The sequence below is a fragment of the Varanus komodoensis genome, unplaced genomic scaffold (genome assembly GCF_004798865.1).
Source record: "Varanus komodoensis strain SLA01 unplaced genomic scaffold, ASM479886v1 scaffold3, whole genome shotgun sequence".
Taxonomy (NCBI): Eukaryota; Metazoa; Chordata; class Lepidosauria; order Squamata; family Varanidae; genus Varanus; species Varanus komodoensis.
This window is the reverse complement of record NW_025335761.1, coordinates 63,284,393-63,304,355: the sequence shown is the minus strand read 5'-3', so window position 1 is coordinate 63,304,355 and position 19,963 is coordinate 63,284,393. Positions and strand designations below refer to the sequence as shown.

The 19,963-nt window shown below is 55.3% G+C and overlaps 1 protein-coding gene across 3 annotated transcripts in view; it reads left to right on the top strand.

Annotated features, from left to right (window-relative positions):
• Window positions 1-19,963, top strand: part of SAMD4A (sterile alpha motif domain containing 4A) — a 125,858-nt gene that overhangs the window by 81,164 nt on the left and 24,731 nt on the right. For all 3 annotated transcript variants that reach the window (XM_044436091.1, XM_044436092.1, XM_044436093.1), the window contains exons 3-7: window positions 1,479-1,742; window positions 11,211-11,320; window positions 12,528-12,614; window positions 15,166-15,460; window positions 18,171-18,256. In XM_044436091.1, coding sequence (XP_044292026.1) covers window positions 1,479-1,742; window positions 11,211-11,320; window positions 12,528-12,614; window positions 15,166-15,460; window positions 18,171-18,256 — 842 coding nt within the window. The remainder of the gene's footprint in view (window positions 1-1,478; window positions 1,743-11,210; window positions 11,321-12,527; window positions 12,615-15,165; window positions 15,461-18,170; window positions 18,257-19,963) is intronic.

Below are 19,963 nucleotides of genomic sequence, written 5' to 3'. Positions count from 1 at the left end.
TTCCCTTAGTGCAAATGTTTCGGTGTTTTTAATTAGAATTGGTCAGATCCAGGTGTTGTTAAAGCTTATTTTTTCCCGTTATCTGGATCACATGCTCTGCAAAGCTGGGTCAGGCCTTTATGCTGCTGGATTCTGCAGAATCACCCGCAGCCCAGAGGAAGGAAAAAGAGATTGTCTGGGTTCACACAACACAGCAAGCAACCCTGTGTGGGTCCGTGTGTTTGCTTGCTTGTTTGTTTGGCCATGGTCTACTCAGCGGATGGTCAAGCCGTTCCTATGTCCCCACGGTTTCCGTTTTCCCTACACAGTGTTCCCCCTGTTGGCACGTGTCGCAACAACTCCTGCACCTGAATTCAGTCCCAAGGTGCATCACTCCCTGCTGCTTCCTCATTGGTCTGCACTGACAGGCTGGATGGCTAGAGTGGCTCCTACAGGCACCGCTCTATCCAAGGAACTCTCTGGTAGTTGCACAGCGGGACTGAGGACACCCTGAACTCTGGCTCAGGCAGCACAGCAAGCCATGGTGGTACGGAGTAACCATGGAACAAGCCGTTGTTTCTTGACCTGGTTTCTAAGGACCAGAAGGGCCATGGTGGAGTGCCACGACTGGGCTCAGGCAGCACAACAAATCCACCGTGGTAAAAAACCATCATGGCTCGTCCTGCTGAATCCGAACCCAGCCACTGAGTCTGCTTGAGGAGCCCTCCAACTGGAAAAGGCCCCCCGCCCCTCTGAAGAGACGCAGCGCCCCTTCCCGGGGGGAGCCCCGTAGTCCCGTCCAGCCCTGCAGGGTCTGTTGGCTGTCAGCAGCCCTGAACCCAATCCCCAGCCTCCTCTCAGACCTATTTCCAGGCTCGGCCGCTAAACTGCCTCAGACTAGGCCACCCTCTCCAGCACAGCACCCCCCAGAGGTGTTGTGCCGCGGCTCCCATCATCCCCAGCTGGCATGGCGCGGCCTTCAGCTGGACTGGTGGGAGCTGCTTTGCAAGACACCTCTGAGGCACCAGGCCGGGCTCGTCCGCACGAGGGAGAAGCTGCTGTGCCTGGAGGCAGGAGGTCAGGGAGGCGTGCGAGCGGGCAGGGCGAGTTTCTCCCGGCGCGTGTTCTGCAGGGATCTGGGAAAGACGCCCAGGGTGTGGAAGGGGCGTGTATTCCCCTACACCTGCAGGGTTGTGTGGGCCTCGCGCAAATACCTCCGCCGGGAGGTGCTGAGGCATGGACGGCAAGGGGCTTGGAAACCAGGAGAGGTCCAACTGGGCTGAAGGTTCGGCACCGAGCGCCAAAGGGAAGGGAAGCCGGGGTGGCAGCCGATAGCCTTCCTTCCCGGCTCCATTCCCTCCTCTGGGTTTCAGCCTGGCGCACGGCCCTCGCTGATCCCACGCCTCTGTTTCTGTGGGACAGACGTGTCCGTCTGCTAAGCATCTGTGGAGAAATGCCCTGTTTTAATCCCCCCCGTTCTGTGTGTTTGTTTGTTTCAGTTCTCTCAAGCCAGACCCACCACAGCCCCCTGAAGCGGTCCGTGTCCCTCACCCCGCCCATGACTGTGCCCAGCCAGCCTCTAGGACATGGGTGGATGTCCCACGAGGACCTGCGTGCGAGAGGACCCCAGGGCCTCCCCTCGGATCATGCCCCCCTGTCTCCTCAAAGTAGTGTCGCTTCCTCGGGAAGTGGAGGCAGCGAACACTTAGAAGATCAACCTTCTGCTCGTAACACATTCCAGGAAGAAGGGAGTGGCATGAAAGGTGAGTGGAAGGCGAACCCGGCGCCTCTGGCCGTCTTGCTCGCTCGCTCGCTCGCTTGCCCGCTAGGCCGCCCTTGCGCTCCACGTCTCATCCCTGGAAATTATTTTAAAGGCACTCGTCAAACGCAGGGCCTCATGGATCGGAACCGTGCCGAATGTGGGCCTCTCTTTATCCTAGGATGTAAATCCCCGTCCTGAAAGGGAGGTTGGGCCGGCGCAGGGAGAGCCCTTGAATTTATCCTGTTTATGTACTGAGTTCATTTTATCCTGCCTCTCTGCCCCTTTGCCCAGAAGAGCTACCAAGCTGGTTGAACAAGAACCGTACAGCACGGTCCAGAGAGTCCTTTGGATGGCCTGCCGTGAAAAAGGAGACTAGGAGTGCCATTTTCATCCAGGGAGGCTTAAACCTGGGGTGCCAGGATGGGAAAAGCTTTCTTCCCCATGCCCACCAAGGGCGCATCTGTCAGTCCACTAAGAATTCTGCTTTTAGGAGGCACAGGCAGTGTCCTTTTGGGCCTTGGGACCGGAGCCCCACCATGGATTGCAGGGGTCCATGGAGCACCCACCCAGCAAAGGGCCAAAGTAACCAGTCTGCTTATAGCTCTACCGAGACACCGATTTGAGGTGCTGGTGATGAGCTGTAAAGCCCTAAACAGTTTAGGGCCCAAAGGAGCGTGTCTTTCCCTTGTGCCTGCCCACCGCTTAAGGTCTGGGTCAGAGGTCCTTCTTGGGGAGCCCCCCTTGAAGGAGATTAGGAGGGTGGCTATCTGGAGAAGGGCCTTCTCCGTGGTGGCACCCCAACTGTGTAATACGCTCCCCAGAGAGGTTCCCCTGGTGCCAGCACGTTATTCTTTCTGGCGCCAAGCTAAAACCTTTTTATTTTTCCAATATTTAAAGACCTGATTGTCATTTTAATTTGGGTTTTATCGCTAGAAATTATGAAAAAGTTTTAAATAAAGTAAATAAATCTGTGGCAGTGACATTTAGCACCTAGAGTCCCCAGTGCTGCGGACGGGCTGGCTAAATTCAAGTTGTTGCCTGCTGCAGGAGCCTTTTGGGGTAAGTGGGGGCAGCGGGGGGCTGTTCCCGGGGCGGCAGCAGCTGCATGCGGCCTGCAGGACACACGCTGCCCATCTCTGGGAGTTAAGCGGGACCTCGGAATACCTGGGGGGGCCAAATGGGAACTTTGGCTCCCGGGGCTGCATCCTGCATGCTGCTTATTCTCTGCCCATGGCTATGTAGCCAACGTGGCACCTCCTACACATTAAGAGGGTGGAATCGACGTGCTTCGGAAGCCCCGAGACCTGCAGAAGTACAAAGTCTCCGTAGAAGAATGCTTGAGAGACTCGTCAGGGACTTGTCTTCAGGGGCCCAGAAGAGGGAAAGGGTGGGAGACGCACTGTCAGATATCCTCCCCCATCCACAAAGTTATGCATAATTACGCATGGCCAATTTTATGAATCAAACGTCTCTTGGATGTTTGAAAAATGCTCGAGAGAGGACATCCCTCCAAAACTGGTGAAGCTTGGCCATGCTCCATGGGCCGCAAACCATGACCTAATTCTGTGTGCAGCAGGGAGCAGGGGCGTGCATGGAAAGGAAAGGAAAGGGATGGGATGGGATGGGATGGGATGGGATGGAGTATCCCGAAAGCAGGCATGGCCGGCCAGTCGGCCGGCCCCTGGAGGAACGAGCAGCAGAGGAGAGCAGATGCTTTTATGCTGTGCCCGAAAGCTTTCCTGAAAGCACCTGGGTGGCCGCTGGGAGGAGCAGCTGCCGGACAGAAGGACCGTGACCCCTCCTGTGCTCCCTGCGTGTCCGCGCGTGCTCCGAGCACTAGCGCAAGGCGCATGGCCCCGCCGGCTTGGGGATTCAGGGCAGGTCCGGCCCTTCCAGAGGCGAGGAAGGCTGTTGCATGGGATGCGGAACGCCTTCCTCCTGCTGAGGCCACCTTGGCCGGGCCAGGCGAAAACGTTCCCCGCGTGTCTGCAGCCACACTTTTCCAGCGAGAAGTTAGTCAGGCGCCCGTTCTCACCTGCCGCCTCTCCTTCGCCACTGGGCCTGGAATGGAAGCCGGCCCCCTCGGGCGCCCCTTCCTCGCGTGGGGAGCGGACTCCCTGCTGTGTGCGTTTGTGGCTTCAGCTGCCCCCGGGAAGTTGCGTGCAGTGCGCAAGGGGGGTCGCAGTGGTTTGGAAAAGGGGCTAGGCACGGGTGTTCCCACCAGAGGGCTGCTCTGCAAGCATCCCATGGGCAGTCGCTGAGTTCCGTGTCGTCCTCCCCATAGCTGGCGGCATCGCGTGATTGCGTGCATGGCGCAAGTCCTCATGGCGGCATCTGTCTCGGTTGCTTTAGCCGCTTTAAGACGCTTTCGTGGAACTGAATCTAGAAATAGAACTCAAACACAGCCAGGAGAGAGCTTCTGTTCCCCCTTCCTTAGACGTGCCGTTGCTATTTTTCCTGTTTGCAGGAATGCTTTTATGTAAGGTGCGATGCATTAAAAAGGATTTGCTCAGCCTGTAGACTGAAGTCCAGCTGCTTTTGTTGTGCTGGTCCTGACTGGACTTGAGCAGGTGTTTTGGTGCTGTGGGTGTTTCCGGTGGGCTGGTGTCAGTGGCGACGCCTGCAGGAAACGATAGGCCAGGATTTTTCAGAGAGACCTGCTGCTCCACACCATTCACTCCCGCCGAATCCCTTCTGCTAGCGATCAGCACAACAAACTACCAATTGTTTCGCACATCCTCTGACTTGGGTCCCTGGCTTGTTGCATCTGCTACAAGCCAGGCATGCAAACCACAGTTTGTTCATGGCTTATAAATCTTAGCTTTAGGTGGAGCACCAAGCCAGGATCACAAGTTCAGATGATCTGTTAAGCAGGCAGTCCCTCATTCCAGAGCCACGATTTGCCAGAATCGCAGCTTGTGGCTGTGTGTGTGCTTGTGGGCCTGGGAGGTTGCTTTGTCCTGCTTCAGACCTCAGGTTAAGTATCCAGGAAGACATAGAGTGTGATTTGGGCATCTTGGGAGCCCTTGCAAAGTCTCTGTGGCAGGGCAGGCTTCTCCCAGCCCTTTCTGTCCCTCCGTCCATCGCTCTTCCAGCCTGCTCTGCCCACGAGAGCTGAGAGCAGCTTTTATCTGGATCCCGGGCAGTGCCTGGTCCACAGACCTTCAGTGGGGCCAGGTCCGCTCGGCTTCAGCTGTCTCGTTCCGCTTTCCATCTGCCTCCAAATTATCCTTGGAGCAAAGCGAAATGCCAGCCCGGTGGTGTGGCTGGCAGTGGTTCCATGAGCTGATTCCCGAGGCTTGGCCTCTTTGCCTGCTTCTGTCTTTCCTTGCCAGCCTTCTCCTCTCCACCCCTTCATGCCTGGGGGTGGCTTGGGAGACTGCAAGCCTTTGGGAGACCTCAGTCTGCCAAGCTGTCGTGCCAGGAGGGCCCTCGGGGTGGGCAGCTGGAGGCCTTCTGGCTGTGCTGGCTTCCAGTTCGCCTGAGACCTCACCACGGGCTGTGCAGAACCCAGGCCGAAAGCAATTTTAAAAGCATGCACACCAGTTCAAGGCACTGGCTTTGACCTGTGAAGCTTCACGTGGCTTGGGACCACAATACCTGATGGAACACTTCTCCCGCTTGCCGTCCACCTGGAGACCACCGTCGAGGTCCAGAGCCTGCCCCCAGCAGCCAGCTTTGAGGGAGGGTTGCTTGGGGGCAGCAAGGAGAAGGGCTTTCGGGTGGTGTCCCCCGTTGTGGAGCCAGCTCTCCACTATGGCCTGCCTGGTGCCAGCCTTAATATCTTTTTGGTGCCAGGTTAAGACAGCCTTCTATTGCGGGGCATTTAATTAGTTTCTTGGGCTTCCTAGCAGCTTAAACAGGTCTTGCAATTTGCTTTTACTGCTGTTTGTATTTTGTGCTGCATTTTTGTGTGTTGCTTCTCTTTGGAAGCAGAGAAAAGGAAAAATAATCGTAACACTCAGAGACAGGCATGGAGGGCGGGGGAGGAGACGGGGACTGCTTCCGAGCAGATGGGAGGAGAGCCCGCGAGTGCGTAGAAATGCACTAGGGGCGAGGAGGGAGTTCTGGAATGCTTCTCTCCCAGGCCCGTGTGGTTCGGAACAGGGTGGGACCAGAGGTGGATCAAAAGGCCACGATGTGACCCAGTCTCTCACCCGTGGTTGCGCTGCTAGACAGCCAAAAGGCCTGGCTCGACACAAGGCCGCTTCATGCGTTCAGTACAAGGAACCGGGCCATGTCCCCGTGGTCGAGCACGCGGAAAGCTGCCTGGCAGAGCAGCCTTCCCCAGCCTGCTGCCGCCGGTGTGTTGGCATCTTGGGCCCCGGACCCTGTCCTTAGAGGATCCCGGCCTCTCGTCCCCCAGGGCGGCTCCGGGGTGGAAGGCGCTCAGGGAAGGGCGCCTGGTGGCAAGAAAGCCTCGTCAGCCTTCCATCTCCCCAGGACTTCCCCGCGTCCAGCTCCCTGCACCCGGGGCAGACAGCTTTGCCCACTTCGGAGGCGAAGGACGCTGCCCACAAGGCCTCTTGCATGCCATCGCCTCCCTCCCAGCCAAAACTTCAAAGGTCACGCGTCCTCAGTCATACTTGCTAACCGGAAAACTTTGTGGGAAATTAATGGACAACTGGTACAGTTCTTCGAAAATGAGGATAACTGGATCTCCGTTCACCCTATTTAACCGTCAAGCGTGGTCTTTTGGATCCGCTCCACCTGCCAACTGTTTGTCAGCCACGCTCTCATATGCAGCCCTTTTTACTCACCCAAGCATAAAGTCCTGAGGACGAAGGCCTTGCTGGATGAGACCACCACCCATCGAGTCCAGGGTCCTCTTCCCCCCGCGGCAAACCAGCTCCCCCCAGGATCTCCCTCCCTCCCTCCCTCCCCTCCCAGCTTCCCCAGCAGGAAGACTGTCTCTGGTACCTGGAGGTGGCTTTTAGCCATGAGGACTAGCAGCCATCGATAGCCTCCTCTTCCACAAATGTCTCCAGTCCCCTTTTAAAGCCATCATGGCGTCATGCGACACTAAATGTGTGTTTTAATTAAGATTATTTTATATGGATATTTTAACTTATTGTTTTATCTATGTTGTAAGCCGCCCCGAGGCTTCGGCGAATGGGGCGGCATAAAAATGTTTTAATAAATAAATAAAATAAATAAATAAATTCCACAGTTCAGCTAAAAGCATCGCACAGAAGTCCTTCTTTCCATCTGTCCTGAACCTCCCACCCACTGGCCTCATGGGATGGACCCTTTGGGTGCTGGTATCACAGAGGGGGCAAAATGCTTCTGCGCCCTTTTTCGGGGTGGCAACCAGAACTGCACACCGTATCCTAAGCGCATTCACACCAAAGAAGTGTACCAGAGGAGCGTCCGAAAGTCGGGAAGGCTGTGGGTCACCCGCAACCGTGGCCGCATTGTGCAGGGTGGGCCCTAACACCAAATCAGTGGCTGTGCACCGGCGTGGACGCCCGGCCTGAGGCGCCATCCTTGCTGACCTAAGCCTTGGAGGGGTGGGAGCACGGAAACCCCACCCTTGTCCTCTTCGGCCACACGGTCTGGCCCTGCAGACAGTCGAGATGTTTCCATCAGGAACACTCCAGGTCTGATCAAGACGTATCCCGGGAGGGAACCAGCGCATCGGACGGCCCCACCTCCGTCCGCGCCGCCCGGAACTCGCCACTTCTCCATTGCCCGCCGCTGCCGCTGCCGCCCCGAGGCCAGGAACCCCGGCCCAGGCCCCTGCTCCGGCCCGCTTCCCCCGGCGTGCGTGAGAGATGTGCTGGGCCGGGGTGGGGCACGGGGAGGGGCCCTGCGGCCTACAAAGCGCCGGAGGTCGACGGCCGAAGGGTGGTGACGCCGCTGAGCGGGGGGCTGGGCTGGCCGGGGGCTTTGGTGGTGGCTTTGGTATCATCTGTGGGCTAGCAGTGGATTAAAGTAGGATGCTTTTAGTAATTTTAATTGTCGGTTTTAGGTTGCTTTTAATTGGTGCATTCCGTGCTTTACTGTGATGTCGCCTGGGGAGCGCGTGGGCGCCGCCATCGGGGTGGTGATGGGCAATGGGCGTTATGGCGTTGGGGGTCTAACGGGTCTGCATAGAAGAAGGAGGGACAGATGGTGAACACCTGTCCCTCCTTCTGGATCTGCCCCCAGCCAGAGGGTGCCAGGTAGTCTGGTCAACCGCCCCTCGGGCCTGACGGTGCTGCTGCTCAATGCCAGGTCGGTCCACAATAAATCTTCCCTCATCCATGACTTGATTGTGGATGAGGGGGCCGACCTGGCTTGTATAACGGAGACCTGGGCGGGAGGGGGGGATGTTGCCCTCGCTCAACTATGCCCGCCCGGGTATCTGGTTCAGCACTGTCCACACCTGGAGGGGAGGGGGGGTCGCTTTGGTTTACCGAGCCTCCATCTCCCTCACGGGACTTCCGGTCCCTTCGAGGCCAGGGCTGGAGTGCCTCTACTTGGTGTTGGGCGACCGAGACAGATTGGGGATTCTGTTGGTGTACCGTGCACCCTTCTGCCCAACAGTCTCCCTGCCTGAGCTGACGGAGACCGTCTTGGACCTGGTGTTGAAGACCCCTAGGATGTTAGTCCTGGGGGACTTCAATCTCCATGCTGAGTCTGGTCTAACCGGGGCGGCTCAGGACTTCATGGCCTCCATGACGGCCATGGGGCTGTCTCAACATGTCTCCGGCCCGACCCATGAACGTGGACACACTCTGGACCTGGTTTTCTCGACGGGGCAGGAAGAGGGTGGTCTGAGGGTGAGGAATTTATGCTTGACTCCCCTGTCATGGTCAGATCACTTCCTCATAAGGTTTGAGCTTGAGAGCGGCCTTTCCCTCTGTAAGGGTGTGGACCAGATTGTATTGGTCCGCCCCCGGAGCCGGATGGATCCTGATGGATTCCTGAAAGCTCTGGGGGATTTTCTGGTTGACAAGGCTGGTGATCCTGTTGATGCCCTGGTTGAATTGTGGAATGGGGAGATGACCAGGGCTATTGACACGATCGCTCCCAAGCGTCCTCTCCCGCCTGGCAGAGCCCGTTCATCTCCTTGGTATACACCTGAATTACGGGCAATGAAGCAGGTTGGGAGACGTCTACAGCGTAGGTGGAGGAGACCACGGGGTGAATCTGACTGAACACACTTAAGAGCCCATTATCGGGCCTGTGCTGTGGTGGTGAGGACGGCGAAGAAGAAATTCTTCTCCGCTTCCATTGCCTCCTCACAATGCCATCCGGAGGAGCTCTTTTGGGTGGTGCAAGGGCTGATACATCCAGGCCCAAAAAAAGATCTCGTACGACCCTCGAAGGCCCGCTGTGACGACTTTGCCAGGCATTTCAGGGAGAAAATCGCTCAGATTTGTCACAAGCTTGACTCTACTATTGAACCAGATTCTACTGAGGAGATGCCAACGACGCCGTCGAGTCCACAATTAATGGATGAATTTCAGTTGTTGCGGCCTGATGATGTGGACAAGGTGCTTGGACAAGTACACCCTACCACCTGCTTACTAAACCCATGCCCATCCTGGCTACTTAAGAAAGCCAAGGACGGGATTGGCACCTGGATCCTGGAGGTGGTCAACAGCTCTTTAAGAGACGGTTGGGTACCTTCCTCTTTAAAAGAGGCGGTAGTCCAGCCAGTCCTAAAGAAGGCATCCCTGGATCCAGAGGTGGCCACCAATTATAGACCGGTGGCCAACATCCCGTTCCTGGGCAAGGTGCTAGAGCGGGTGGTGGCGGGACAACTCCAAGCATTCTTGGATGAAACTGATTATCTGGACCCATTTCAGTCCGGCTTCAGACCCGGGTATGGCACTGAATCTGCCTTGGTTGCCCTGTACGATGACTTGTGCAGGGAGAAGGACGGGGAGTGCGTCCCTGTTAGTTCTTCTGGACCTCTCAGCGGCTTTCGGTACCATCGACCATGGTATCCTTCTGAATAGGCTGGCGGGATTGGGAGTTGGAGGCACCGCGTGGTGGTGGTTCCGCTCCTATCTCAACGGCCGATTTCAGAAGGTGGTGCTGGGGGACTATGGCTCTGCGCCATGGCAGTTAGGCCATGGGGTTCCGCAGGGGTCCATTTTGTCCCCCTTGCTATTCAACACCTACATGAAACCGCTGGGAGAGGTCATCAGGAGGTGTGGGCTGCAGAACCATCAGTATGCTGATGATACCCAGCTCTACCTCTCGTTTTCCACCAAACCAGGTGAGGCAGTGGCTGTGCTGAACCGGTGCCTGGCCGAGGTAATGGGCTGGATGAGGGCCAATAAACTGAAGCTCAATCCAGACAAGACGGAGGTCCTTTTGGTGGGTGGCTCAGGCTTTGGGATGGGGGACTTGGGCCTTGTCCTAAATGGGGTTGCACTCCCTCTGAGGGACAGGGTTCACAGCTTAGGGGTGCTCCTCGACCCTGAGCTGTCTTTAGAAGCTCAGGTGACGGCGGTGGCGAGGAGCGCTTTCCTTCAGCTTCGGCTGATCCATCAGCTGCATCCCTTCCTGGAGAACGATTGCCTGGCGACAGTGACACATGCGCTGGTAACTTCCCAATTAGATTTCTGTAACGTGCTCTACGTGGGGCTACCTTTGAAGACGGTCCAGATACTTCAATTGGTGCAAAATAGAGCTGCCAGGCTGCTGACGGGGACTGGGCGTTGTTCTCATGTAACCCCAGTTCTCCGTCAGCTCCACTGGCTCCCGGTTGAAGTCCAGGCCCAATTCAAGGTGTTGGTTATGACCTATAAAGCCCTTAACGGCTTGGGTCCTGGTTACCTGAAGGAGCGCTTACATCCAAATATGCCCAGCCGCCCCCTGAGATCGGCAGGAGAGGCCCTTCTCCGGGAACCCTCCGTGAAAGAAATTAGGAGGGTGAGTACCCAGAGGAGGGCTCTCTCTGCGGTGGCGCCCCATCTATGGAATGCGCTCCCCAGAGAGGTCCGCCTGGCACCGTCGTTATTTGTTTTTCGGCACCAGGCTAAGACCTTTTTATTTAAAAAGTATTTTAATTGTTAATTTATCGGTTATTTATAGGATTTTAAATCTTTTAAGCCGAGATGCACCGAGTTTTAATATTTTTATTGTATAATTTATATTTGTATATTTTGTTCTTGTTGTGAGTCGTCCCGAGGCTTTGTTGCGATGGGGGCGGCATAAAAATGTTTTAAATAAATAAATAAATCCCTCAGATAAACCTGGGGCTTGAGTTACTCATGACTCCCTCAAGTCCCTTTGAGTTCAATCCGTCGCCTGTTACCGGGGCTCAGGCTGGACCCAACGGTAGAACTGGGTGGCCCATCCCATAATGATAGCCTCGGGTATAGCCTCCCGGCCCAGAGGGCAGCTCTGTGGCCTCGCGGTCGACGGCGTCTGTGCTCGGCGGAGCCCCTCCTCTTGAACTGAGCCGTCCGTTGCATTGACCCGAGCAGCCCTCCCCTGGAATTCACCTGTCTGTCTGCTTACCTTGCAGATGTTCCCGCCTGGCTGAAAAGTCTGCGCCTACACAAGTACGCTGCCCTTTTCTCCCAGATGACGTACGACGAAATGATGGCCCTGACCGAGTGTCAGCTGGAGGCACAAGTACGTGCGCCTCCCCGCCCAGGCCGTGGCTGCTTCGCTTCGGCCAGATGCCCGCGCAGGGGCCCCCAGGAGGCTGGGTCACCTGCTCGGCTCAGTCATACGCCCCATTCCGGGCCCGGAGGAGAAGTCAGAGCAGCACAAACACAGCCCTTCTCCTCTCCCTGGCTGCATTCGTGCAGGGGGAGGCCGTTGGCGATCCATGGGAGCCCTTCGCACAGCCGAGAACCTGGCTTTCCAGGGTCCCAATCCCACGCGGTCCCTCACGGCCGGAGCCGTTTCTCCTCTTCAGATGAATCGATGAGCAGCTTGGCTTTGTGCAGCTGTCCGTGCTCCAAATTCATGATTTTGAGTTCAAAACCTTATAAATGGAGCAACGGCCAGCGGGACCCACCCACTTTAGCCGTCTCTGTCGGGATCTTCTGAGATGAAACAGAGAGTTTGTCGTGGTTGTTGTAACAGGTTACAACACGTAACCTGAGGGGCTTCAGACTGTATCTCATGTAACTTGATCTAAGTGCGAGGGGAGGGAATTATAGATCATCTTAAATATATGTTTCCAAATGTTTGTCCATTTTTTTGTTTTAATTTTCCATAAAGGATTAAAAAAATTAGAAAGTCTTACATGACTGTGTCCATGAATAAATAGTCATTTTGAAGTGTGGAGAAGCATAGTTCAGGTTCCCTCTTTAGAGAATTCTTTTCTCCCGTAAGGCTGGGAGAAAGATTGGCTGGCACACGGCTTCTTTCCTACTCGTGGTGGTCCCTCTAGTGCAGGTGGAGGGACCTTTGCCGCTCCCCCCTCCCCTTTGCACCATCCAGTGCCAACCCCCCATTCCAGAGGGTCCCCCCACCCTCCTGAGCCCATTTTCTGGCCGTGGGGGAGCAGAGCGACACATGGCGGAGTCGAGATCACGTCCCGCGTTCCTCACGCAGGTCCCTTCCTTCACTGGATCAGGAGCGCCCCATGCGTGGGAGGCGATGATGCATCCAGCCCATTAAAACAGGGGTTCTTTTGCTCTTCAGTTGCCGCTTAGTTAACATCACCTTTTAAATCAATCAAACATTTTGGCTTGATTTCTGAAATTCACCGAAGTTGCAGCCTTCTGTGCGCTGCACAGCTCCGTCCTGATCGAAGCCCCGGCTCGGCTTCCTGTCAGTGGCGTTCCGGCGCAGGCGCTCTAACCGTGTCTCTCTGTTGCCATCGCAGAACGTTACCAAAGGCGCGAGACACAAAATCGTGATCAGTATCCAAAAACTGAAAGAGAGGCAGAACCTTCTCAAGTCGCTGGAAAGGGTGAGTCGAGTCGAGTGGTCTCCTCCTCCTCCTCCTCCTCCTCCTCCCGTCTCTTCCTCCTCCTCCTCCTCCCCCTCCCCTCCTCCTTCCATGTCTCTTCCTCCTCCTCCTGCTGGACGGTTGCATTGGGGCGGCATTGTTTCAGTTCAGCACCCCTGAGGTCCTTCGCCTTTCTGACTTTTCACATCTTCCTCTGTGCCAAGAGTTTGCTCGGAACGTTTGCCGAATTTCTGCCTGCTCCTCCCGTGCCTGCCTCCCCCTCGGCTGGCCTGGTCCAAGGTCACCGAACGCTCCGTCTGCACGGGAGGGAGGACAACGCAGGAGAAACGGGCAGAAGCACGGTGGGAAATGAAGCGCTTGGGACAGGAGCACGTGGAAGGACGGGCTCGGAGAGGCCGTGGCACCATGGCAGAGCCCTTGCTTTCCGTGCAGGGGGGCCCCCATCCCACCCCCCATGACTCCAGACGGGGCCAGAAGACTTCCCTGCCTGAACCTAGTGCCAGCCAGTATTGTGCAGAGCTGGTCTTGCTGGACGGAGGCCCGGAGCCAGCTTAAGGCCGCTTCCAGTGCTTCTGTAGAACGAAGGGTCTAGGTCAGGGGAGGGAAGGCCCTAGGTCAGGGGAGCAGAAGAACAGATGATCTGCAAGGGGAATGGAGCACGGAGCAGCCAGCACGTGACCGGGAGAGGGGATCGCAGTGGCCACTGTTCAGCCTTCATTCTGCAGCACCTTGTGCAGCAACCCCCCCTCCACAAATAAACATGGCATAAATGATAAGCAGGTGCCCCCCTTGGCCCCCTTCCAGAGCAATGCAGGGCTGAGTCGCACTTCTACCCTCGTTGGCGATGTTTTGAGACGCCCGCCGGAGGTCATTGGTCCGTGACAGATCTCTCCTGGAGTTCATACTGGCCGAGGAACTTCCTGCAGGGGCTTGTGCGATGCTTGAGCCCCCGCTGTCGTCTTGGCCTGGCCCTCCTCCCCAGCAGCTCCCCGGTCGTGGTTGAAATAGTGACACGTCGAGGCACCAGTTGAACTGTTGCGAGCGTCCCAGCGCGGCCATCAGCTAGCCGGCTGTTGCGTGGAATGGAAGAGAGCGATCCGTAACCGTGGGCATCTGCCCTCTCGGCACGCGGCACCAGACAACGCTCAGCAAACAACATTCAGTGCATGTGGCTTGCGTCCGAGCCAGGATGCACGGCGTTGTCCCATGAGCACGGTTTCTCCAGACAGTGAGAACATCACAAAGTCTCTGTCGGAAGGACTCACCTTAATAGGTTGCTTCAAAAGCCTCCTCCCTTAATTCTGCCTTCTTAATCTGCTTTTCAAGCCATTTAAGTTGGCGCTTAAAGCTGCAGCTGTAAAAGCGAACTCCAGATGCTAACAAAACACCCCCCTTTGTCTCTCCTGAACCCGCCACCGTTATATTTTTATTGTGTCTTGCTGGGATTCTTTCCCAGCTGGTGGAGCTAAAAGAGGGACTGATTCGAACAGAAGACGGGGGACTTCTTGGACACCTGATTGACCCCCTTGCCTTCTTTTTCCTTCCTTCCCATCTCTGCTTTCTCCCTGAGCTTAGCTCCAGCGAGCAATTGGAGATAAGAGCGGGATTCTCCTGCACAGCACTCCCCGCCACTCAGCTGGGGAATCCCACTCCACACTGTTCCCCCTGCAGGGAGACATGGGGCAGACAAGGCCCGCCAGCTGGGGCAGCACTCGCCCTGGTAAGCCTAGGAGCTGTGGGTCTACCAAGCCGTTAAGTTGTCATTGCCTGACGCCCTCATTTTCCAGCTTCGTGATAACACAGAAGATGTTTATTAGTCATTTCTCTACCGTATCTTAGCATGCAAAGGGCCAGACAGTAGCTTTCATCTCCCCACCTATCAAAATGTTGGAGAGGCTGAAAAGTCAGGAGTTGCCTGGTCAATTTCTTAGCTTTGCAAGGATTTGACCCTAAAACTAAATCTAATCCAGTCTAAAATTACTCTTGTTTGATATTTGGCACTCCCCCCGAGAACACGTGCACGATCCCAGTTCTTCCTTCCACTCTATCTTTAAGAATGCTCACCTTCAGCAGTTATGAGTTTGACCTCTTCGTATTCATGCCCAACTTTGAATTTACTCAAAGAACTGCACTTGCTTCTATTCACCTCTTAGTCTGTTGCCACTTCCTTTCTTTCTTGTTTTTACCATGTCTGAAATTTAATGATAATCTCCTATTTTGTTTGCTAGTTAATTCAATTCCAAGAACTGTATATGGATTGCTTGTTTTGATTTCTGTAAGCCATCCTGAGGCGCTTTGCATATAGGACGGGATATAAATATTTTAATTAGTTAATTAATTAAAATCTGAAACCAAATCAGTCCCGACATTTGCCTATGAAGGGCTGGATGCTCAAGCAATAAAAACCCTTTCCCTCTGCCTTGCCTGCCCAGCTTATCTAGGGCAATAAGCAGCATTCCTTGGGCTCAAAAGCGATCCACCAGAGACGATGCTTTTGGATTTGGGTCAGGAACCCGATACTGATGCTCAGGATGCCTTTTGCCACCCACAGGACATCCTAGAAGGCGGCAATCTCCGCCTCCCGCTGCAAGAGCTCCACCAAATGATCCTCACTCCAATCAAAGCGTACTCTCCCCGGAACCTGGCGGGGGACGAGCGCAGCAGGGACTCTGGGCCCCATCACCCAGCTCCGCTGATTGGCTCGGACAACCAGGGGTCCGAGTGCAAGGACTCCGCCTCCGGGGGGATGCAGCGCCCGCATATGCCGGGCTGCGAGGGCGAATCCGGAGGGCCCCCCTTACCGGAAGGAGACATCCCTGGACAGTTTACAAAGGTGATGGGGAAAGGTGAGCCCCGGTTTCCGCTTCGTCCATTCTTGGGTCCTGCCGGATGGGGAGGATGTCTTTCTCTGTGCTTGTAATTATTCAAAGAACTGTTGGTGAGAATCAAGCAGAGTTGAGCTGCCTACAGCTTTCAGTTTTTTCAGACCCGGCAGACCCTTCTAACTGCAGCCGGAATCGCTGGAGCTTCTTGCTCCTTAATCTCGTGCTCCGTTTTCACCTGGGTTCTTTGTGTCTTTCTCGAGCTGCACTTAGTCCTTTCCCTGAAATTTATTTATTTATTTATTTATAAAATGTGTATGCCGTCCATTCCTTGCGTCTCTGGACAGCTTACAACATAGATCAAGATAAAATTGACAATTCCACTCTGGCTGCTCTTTAATAAAATACAAACAATCCCCATTAAAACATATTGAAATATTGATTAAATAAAAAGGTCTTGACCTGGTGCAGAAAAACATATAATGACAGCGCCAGGCGGACCTCTCTGGGGAGCGCATTCCCCTTCCTTCTCCCTGTTCTTCAGTTTATCTGCTCGTATCCCGAAGAGGCCTACAAGTACTCTGAGGTGTGTGGGGGGGCGACCCACCCCAAGGCCCTGTGCAATCTGTATTTGGTTTCCACCCTGCTTTGGAAAAGTCTCAAAATCTGTTTTGCATCCTGTGTGGTCATGACACCAGCCTGCAGAGCCCTAACAGCTGCACACAACTCCGTCCAGTTTGTCTGCAAATTTGCCTCTGGATAGGACGCAATTTGGAGCCGTTTGAGCATAAAATTAGTTCAGTGGGCAAGCGAGGTTCACGGCAGCCCTTTGTATGCGCTTTGCACCCAGAGCCCCTGGATTCAGGCCTTCATGCAGCCCGTGGAAAGATTCTTGGGCACCATCGCTGGGTGTATTTCTGGAGAGCCCGTGCCAGTCGAACGAACATCTCAGGTCTTCATGTTAAGGAATTAGTTCTAACACAGCAGTCATTCAGATGTGTCTTTTTATTAGACAGCGAAAGCATCCCAAAGTGGGATCTAGCATCTGTGTTTTCTAGAGCAGCACTTGTGAAAGGGACCCTGGGTGCTGGTTGACTGCAGGATGAACATGAGCCAGCCGTGTGACGCAGCGGCCAAGAGGGCGAACGCCACCCTTGGTTGCACAGCCAGGAGCGTGGCTTCTAGAGCGAGAGAGGTGTTACTGCCACTCTGTACGACTCTGGTGCGCCCGCAACTGGAGTATTGTGCTCAGTTTTGGGCCCCTCATTACAAGAGGAATATAGCAAGGTTGGAATCGGTGCAGCGAAGGACCACTAGGTTGGTGGCTGGTTTTGCAAGGAAAGCCATCTGAGGAGAGACTGAGGGAGCCGGGTCTTCTCCGCCTCGAGAGGAGGAGACTCCGAGGGGACTTGTTAGTGACGGACAGGTATGTGGGGTGGGGGGGTGCCACACAGAGGTGGGTCATGACCTTTCTTCCCCAGCAGAGGAGGGTAGGGTGGGTTCCAATGGAGCAAAGCTCAGGGAGCCAAGGTTCTGTTTGGATGCCAGGAAGCACTTCCTGCCAGTTAGGACCCCAAGGGCGTGGAATGGGCTCCCACGTGAGGTGGTTGAGGCCCCATCGGTGAGGGTGTTCAAGAACAGGCTGGACATCCACATGGTGGGCATGTCATGAATGGAGCTGGCTGAAGCTGGGGGTCAGACTAGATGGCCCTGCAGGCCCCTTCTGACTCGCTCAGTTTCTATTTCCAGCGAAACTGAGTGAGGCCAAAAAGAGGCGGCACCTTGCAGGTCGTGAGGGAGAGACGAGCCCTTCCCCAGCCTGGGTCCCTCCAGATATTTGGTGTTCCGACTCTCATCGTGCCGGGCCGTTGTCCACGATGGCCCGGGACGGAATTGAACTTGTGGGCCAAAGCTGCTGGGGGGAAGCCGGCTGCAGGGAGGTGGGGCTGGAGGGATCCAAGGGGATGAGCTCAGCAGGTTCTATCCAGTGTTAATCTACCTCAAGCCCCATGCAATTGAATGGGTCTACTCTAGATACTGACCGATTGCCTCATTTAGCGCAATGCAAAGGCCGTTGAGGTGCAGTGACAGGCTCCCCCAGGCAGGGGGCTTGGACTGCAACTCCCATCATTCCCGCCAGGTGGGCTTAAGGTGTAAGGTGGCATCTTTTCTTGGGGAAAGTTGTAGCTGGGGGGTGGAGCAGGTGCCTTCCGGGTTCAGTCCTTGGGGCCTGGATTGCAGGACCTCAGGCCACACAACTGGGAAAGCTTTCCACGGAGGCCCCAGCACACAGCCCCAGTCACGGCGGGGGCTGTCCAGAGGTGTTGGCGCCTGCCCCCTTGTGGCAAACATGGCGCATTTGTTTCTCTGCATCGGGTCCTTCAAGTACCTTTGTCTTCCTGAGACGGGGAAAGAACAGTGCAGCTGTCGCGGCTTTATAAATAGGCTTAAATGGAGCGATTCCGGACGGACGCCACAGGAACCGAGCAGAACTGGGTGCTAAACCCAGGGGAGCATGAATGGAATCCTGGGCGCATGGGCGGACGTGCGCGCACATTCCTTGTGGGTGGCGATTGAGGGCTGGGCTTTCCTGCTCGCAGAGGTGGGGCTGGTGGGGCCCATTGTTAAAAAGGCTTGAAACAGGTGCCAGTTTCCGCGGTGGGAAAGGGCCGTTTTTCTCTTCTCCATCGTTGCCTTCCCTGCCCTTAAAATGGCCGGGTTTGCTCTTTTGCAGTGTGTACCCAGCTCCTAGTCTCCAGACCCGACGAGGAGAATATCAGCTGCTATCTTCAGCTCATAGACAAATGCCTAATTCACGAGGTGAGCATCATCCGAGAGGTCGCTGCAAAACTCTCCTTCTTTCCCCCTTCCTCAAAAGCCCCTCCGGAGCATCTGGGCACCTAGCCATGCCAGCGGAGTGAAATCCCTGACTGCCGTCGTCTAGGATTATTTCCATGCATGCCAGAAAAAGTGTTTATAAAAAATATTTCTGGACATTTCCAAACACTGGGGAAACACCTGAGTGAGCAGTGCTAGCTGGGTTTGGCACACCCAGTTGGGTTGGGAATACTCTGCTAATTATCTTTCAGAGGTTTGGGTTAATTTTATATTAGCCTTTCTGCCCTTCCGCCCCATGGGCTGCAGCACTCCTTGGCTGGCCAGCCGGCCAGGACAGTTAAACAGCTCCTGGATCCAGCAAAGCTGTTTTTCAGGGCCAGGGTTGGGTATTTTACATTACTGCTTGTTATTAGCTTCCATAAGCTCCTTCTCTGACCGTGAACCCTCGATTTCATGCACAGTGCAAGAGGAGTGAACAATTTTTTTTCATTACTAAATCAATAAACCAGTGTCATTTAATGAAATAAGTGCTGAACGTTAAAACTGTACTGTATAAGAACTGTATGGAAGAGAGGCAGTGTGGTACAGTGGTTAGAGGGCTGGATTGGAATTCAGGGGATCTGTGTTCTAGTCCCCCCTTGGCCTTGGACTTCATAAGAAGGACCCTTCCGGACCAGGCCTGGGGGCCATCTGGTCCAGCTTTCTGTTCACACGGGCCAGCCAGCTGCCCCCAGGAGCCCCCAGGCAGAATGAGAGTGCAACAGCACCCCCCACCCATGTTCCCCAGCCACCGGTTTTCACGCCTCTGATCGTGAAGGTGGCATAAAGCCACTGGCTGCCTCTTCCTCCTGGAATTCACCCCGCCCCCTTTTCAAGCCACCCAAATCCGTGGCCCTCATTGCGTCCCATGGAAGCAGCTTCCACTCCGCACTGTGCCGTGAGTGAAACTTCCTTTCCTCAGTCTTGAAGCTCCCAGCAAGCAGGATCTGGAATGGTCGGACAGGGAAAAGTCCCCCGCCCACCCTCTCCACCGCATGCATAATTCTGTGTGCCTCCTCCGTCCTTCCTCTCCTCGCTCCACGGTTTTCTAAGCAAATCCGTGCTCTCCACCGTTTTCATAAGAGAGCTGCTCCAGCCCCTCCATCTTCGCTGGTCACCCTTTCTCTGGTTCTGCCATTTCCTCTCCCAGCTGCCATGACCAGAAGCCTGCGCTGCACGTGGGAACTCCTGGGGTGGGGGGACTCGGCCAGTCCCTGACTTTGAGCCCACCCCTCCTCACAGGAAGGCTTTTCCCACTGGGACAGTGGCCGGCAGAGAAAGAAGTAAACTCCCGCCCCTCCCCAGCCAGGGCACCCCCTGCCCTCCAGTCACACCGCAAAAAGCTTGGAGGCTAATTGCACGGGTGCCGTTCACGTTCGTACCAGCCCTGGCCGGCCTGTGACCTGCGCACCCCAAGGGCCAAACTTCGGAGCCAAAGGATTATGTTTCCTGCTTTTACTTTTCCCAGGGCCAGCCTTTACATCCAGCCAGAGCTTAAAATCTTAGAATATCTTCAAAGGGGGAATTCTTCCACCTCCATCCAGGCCCATGAAAAGCTTTCATTCATTCCCTCTTCCTGTTCCCCCCCCCCCACCACAAAACATTTCCAACACAGTGAGGGTTTTCAGAGTCCTTCCCTCCCCACCATAA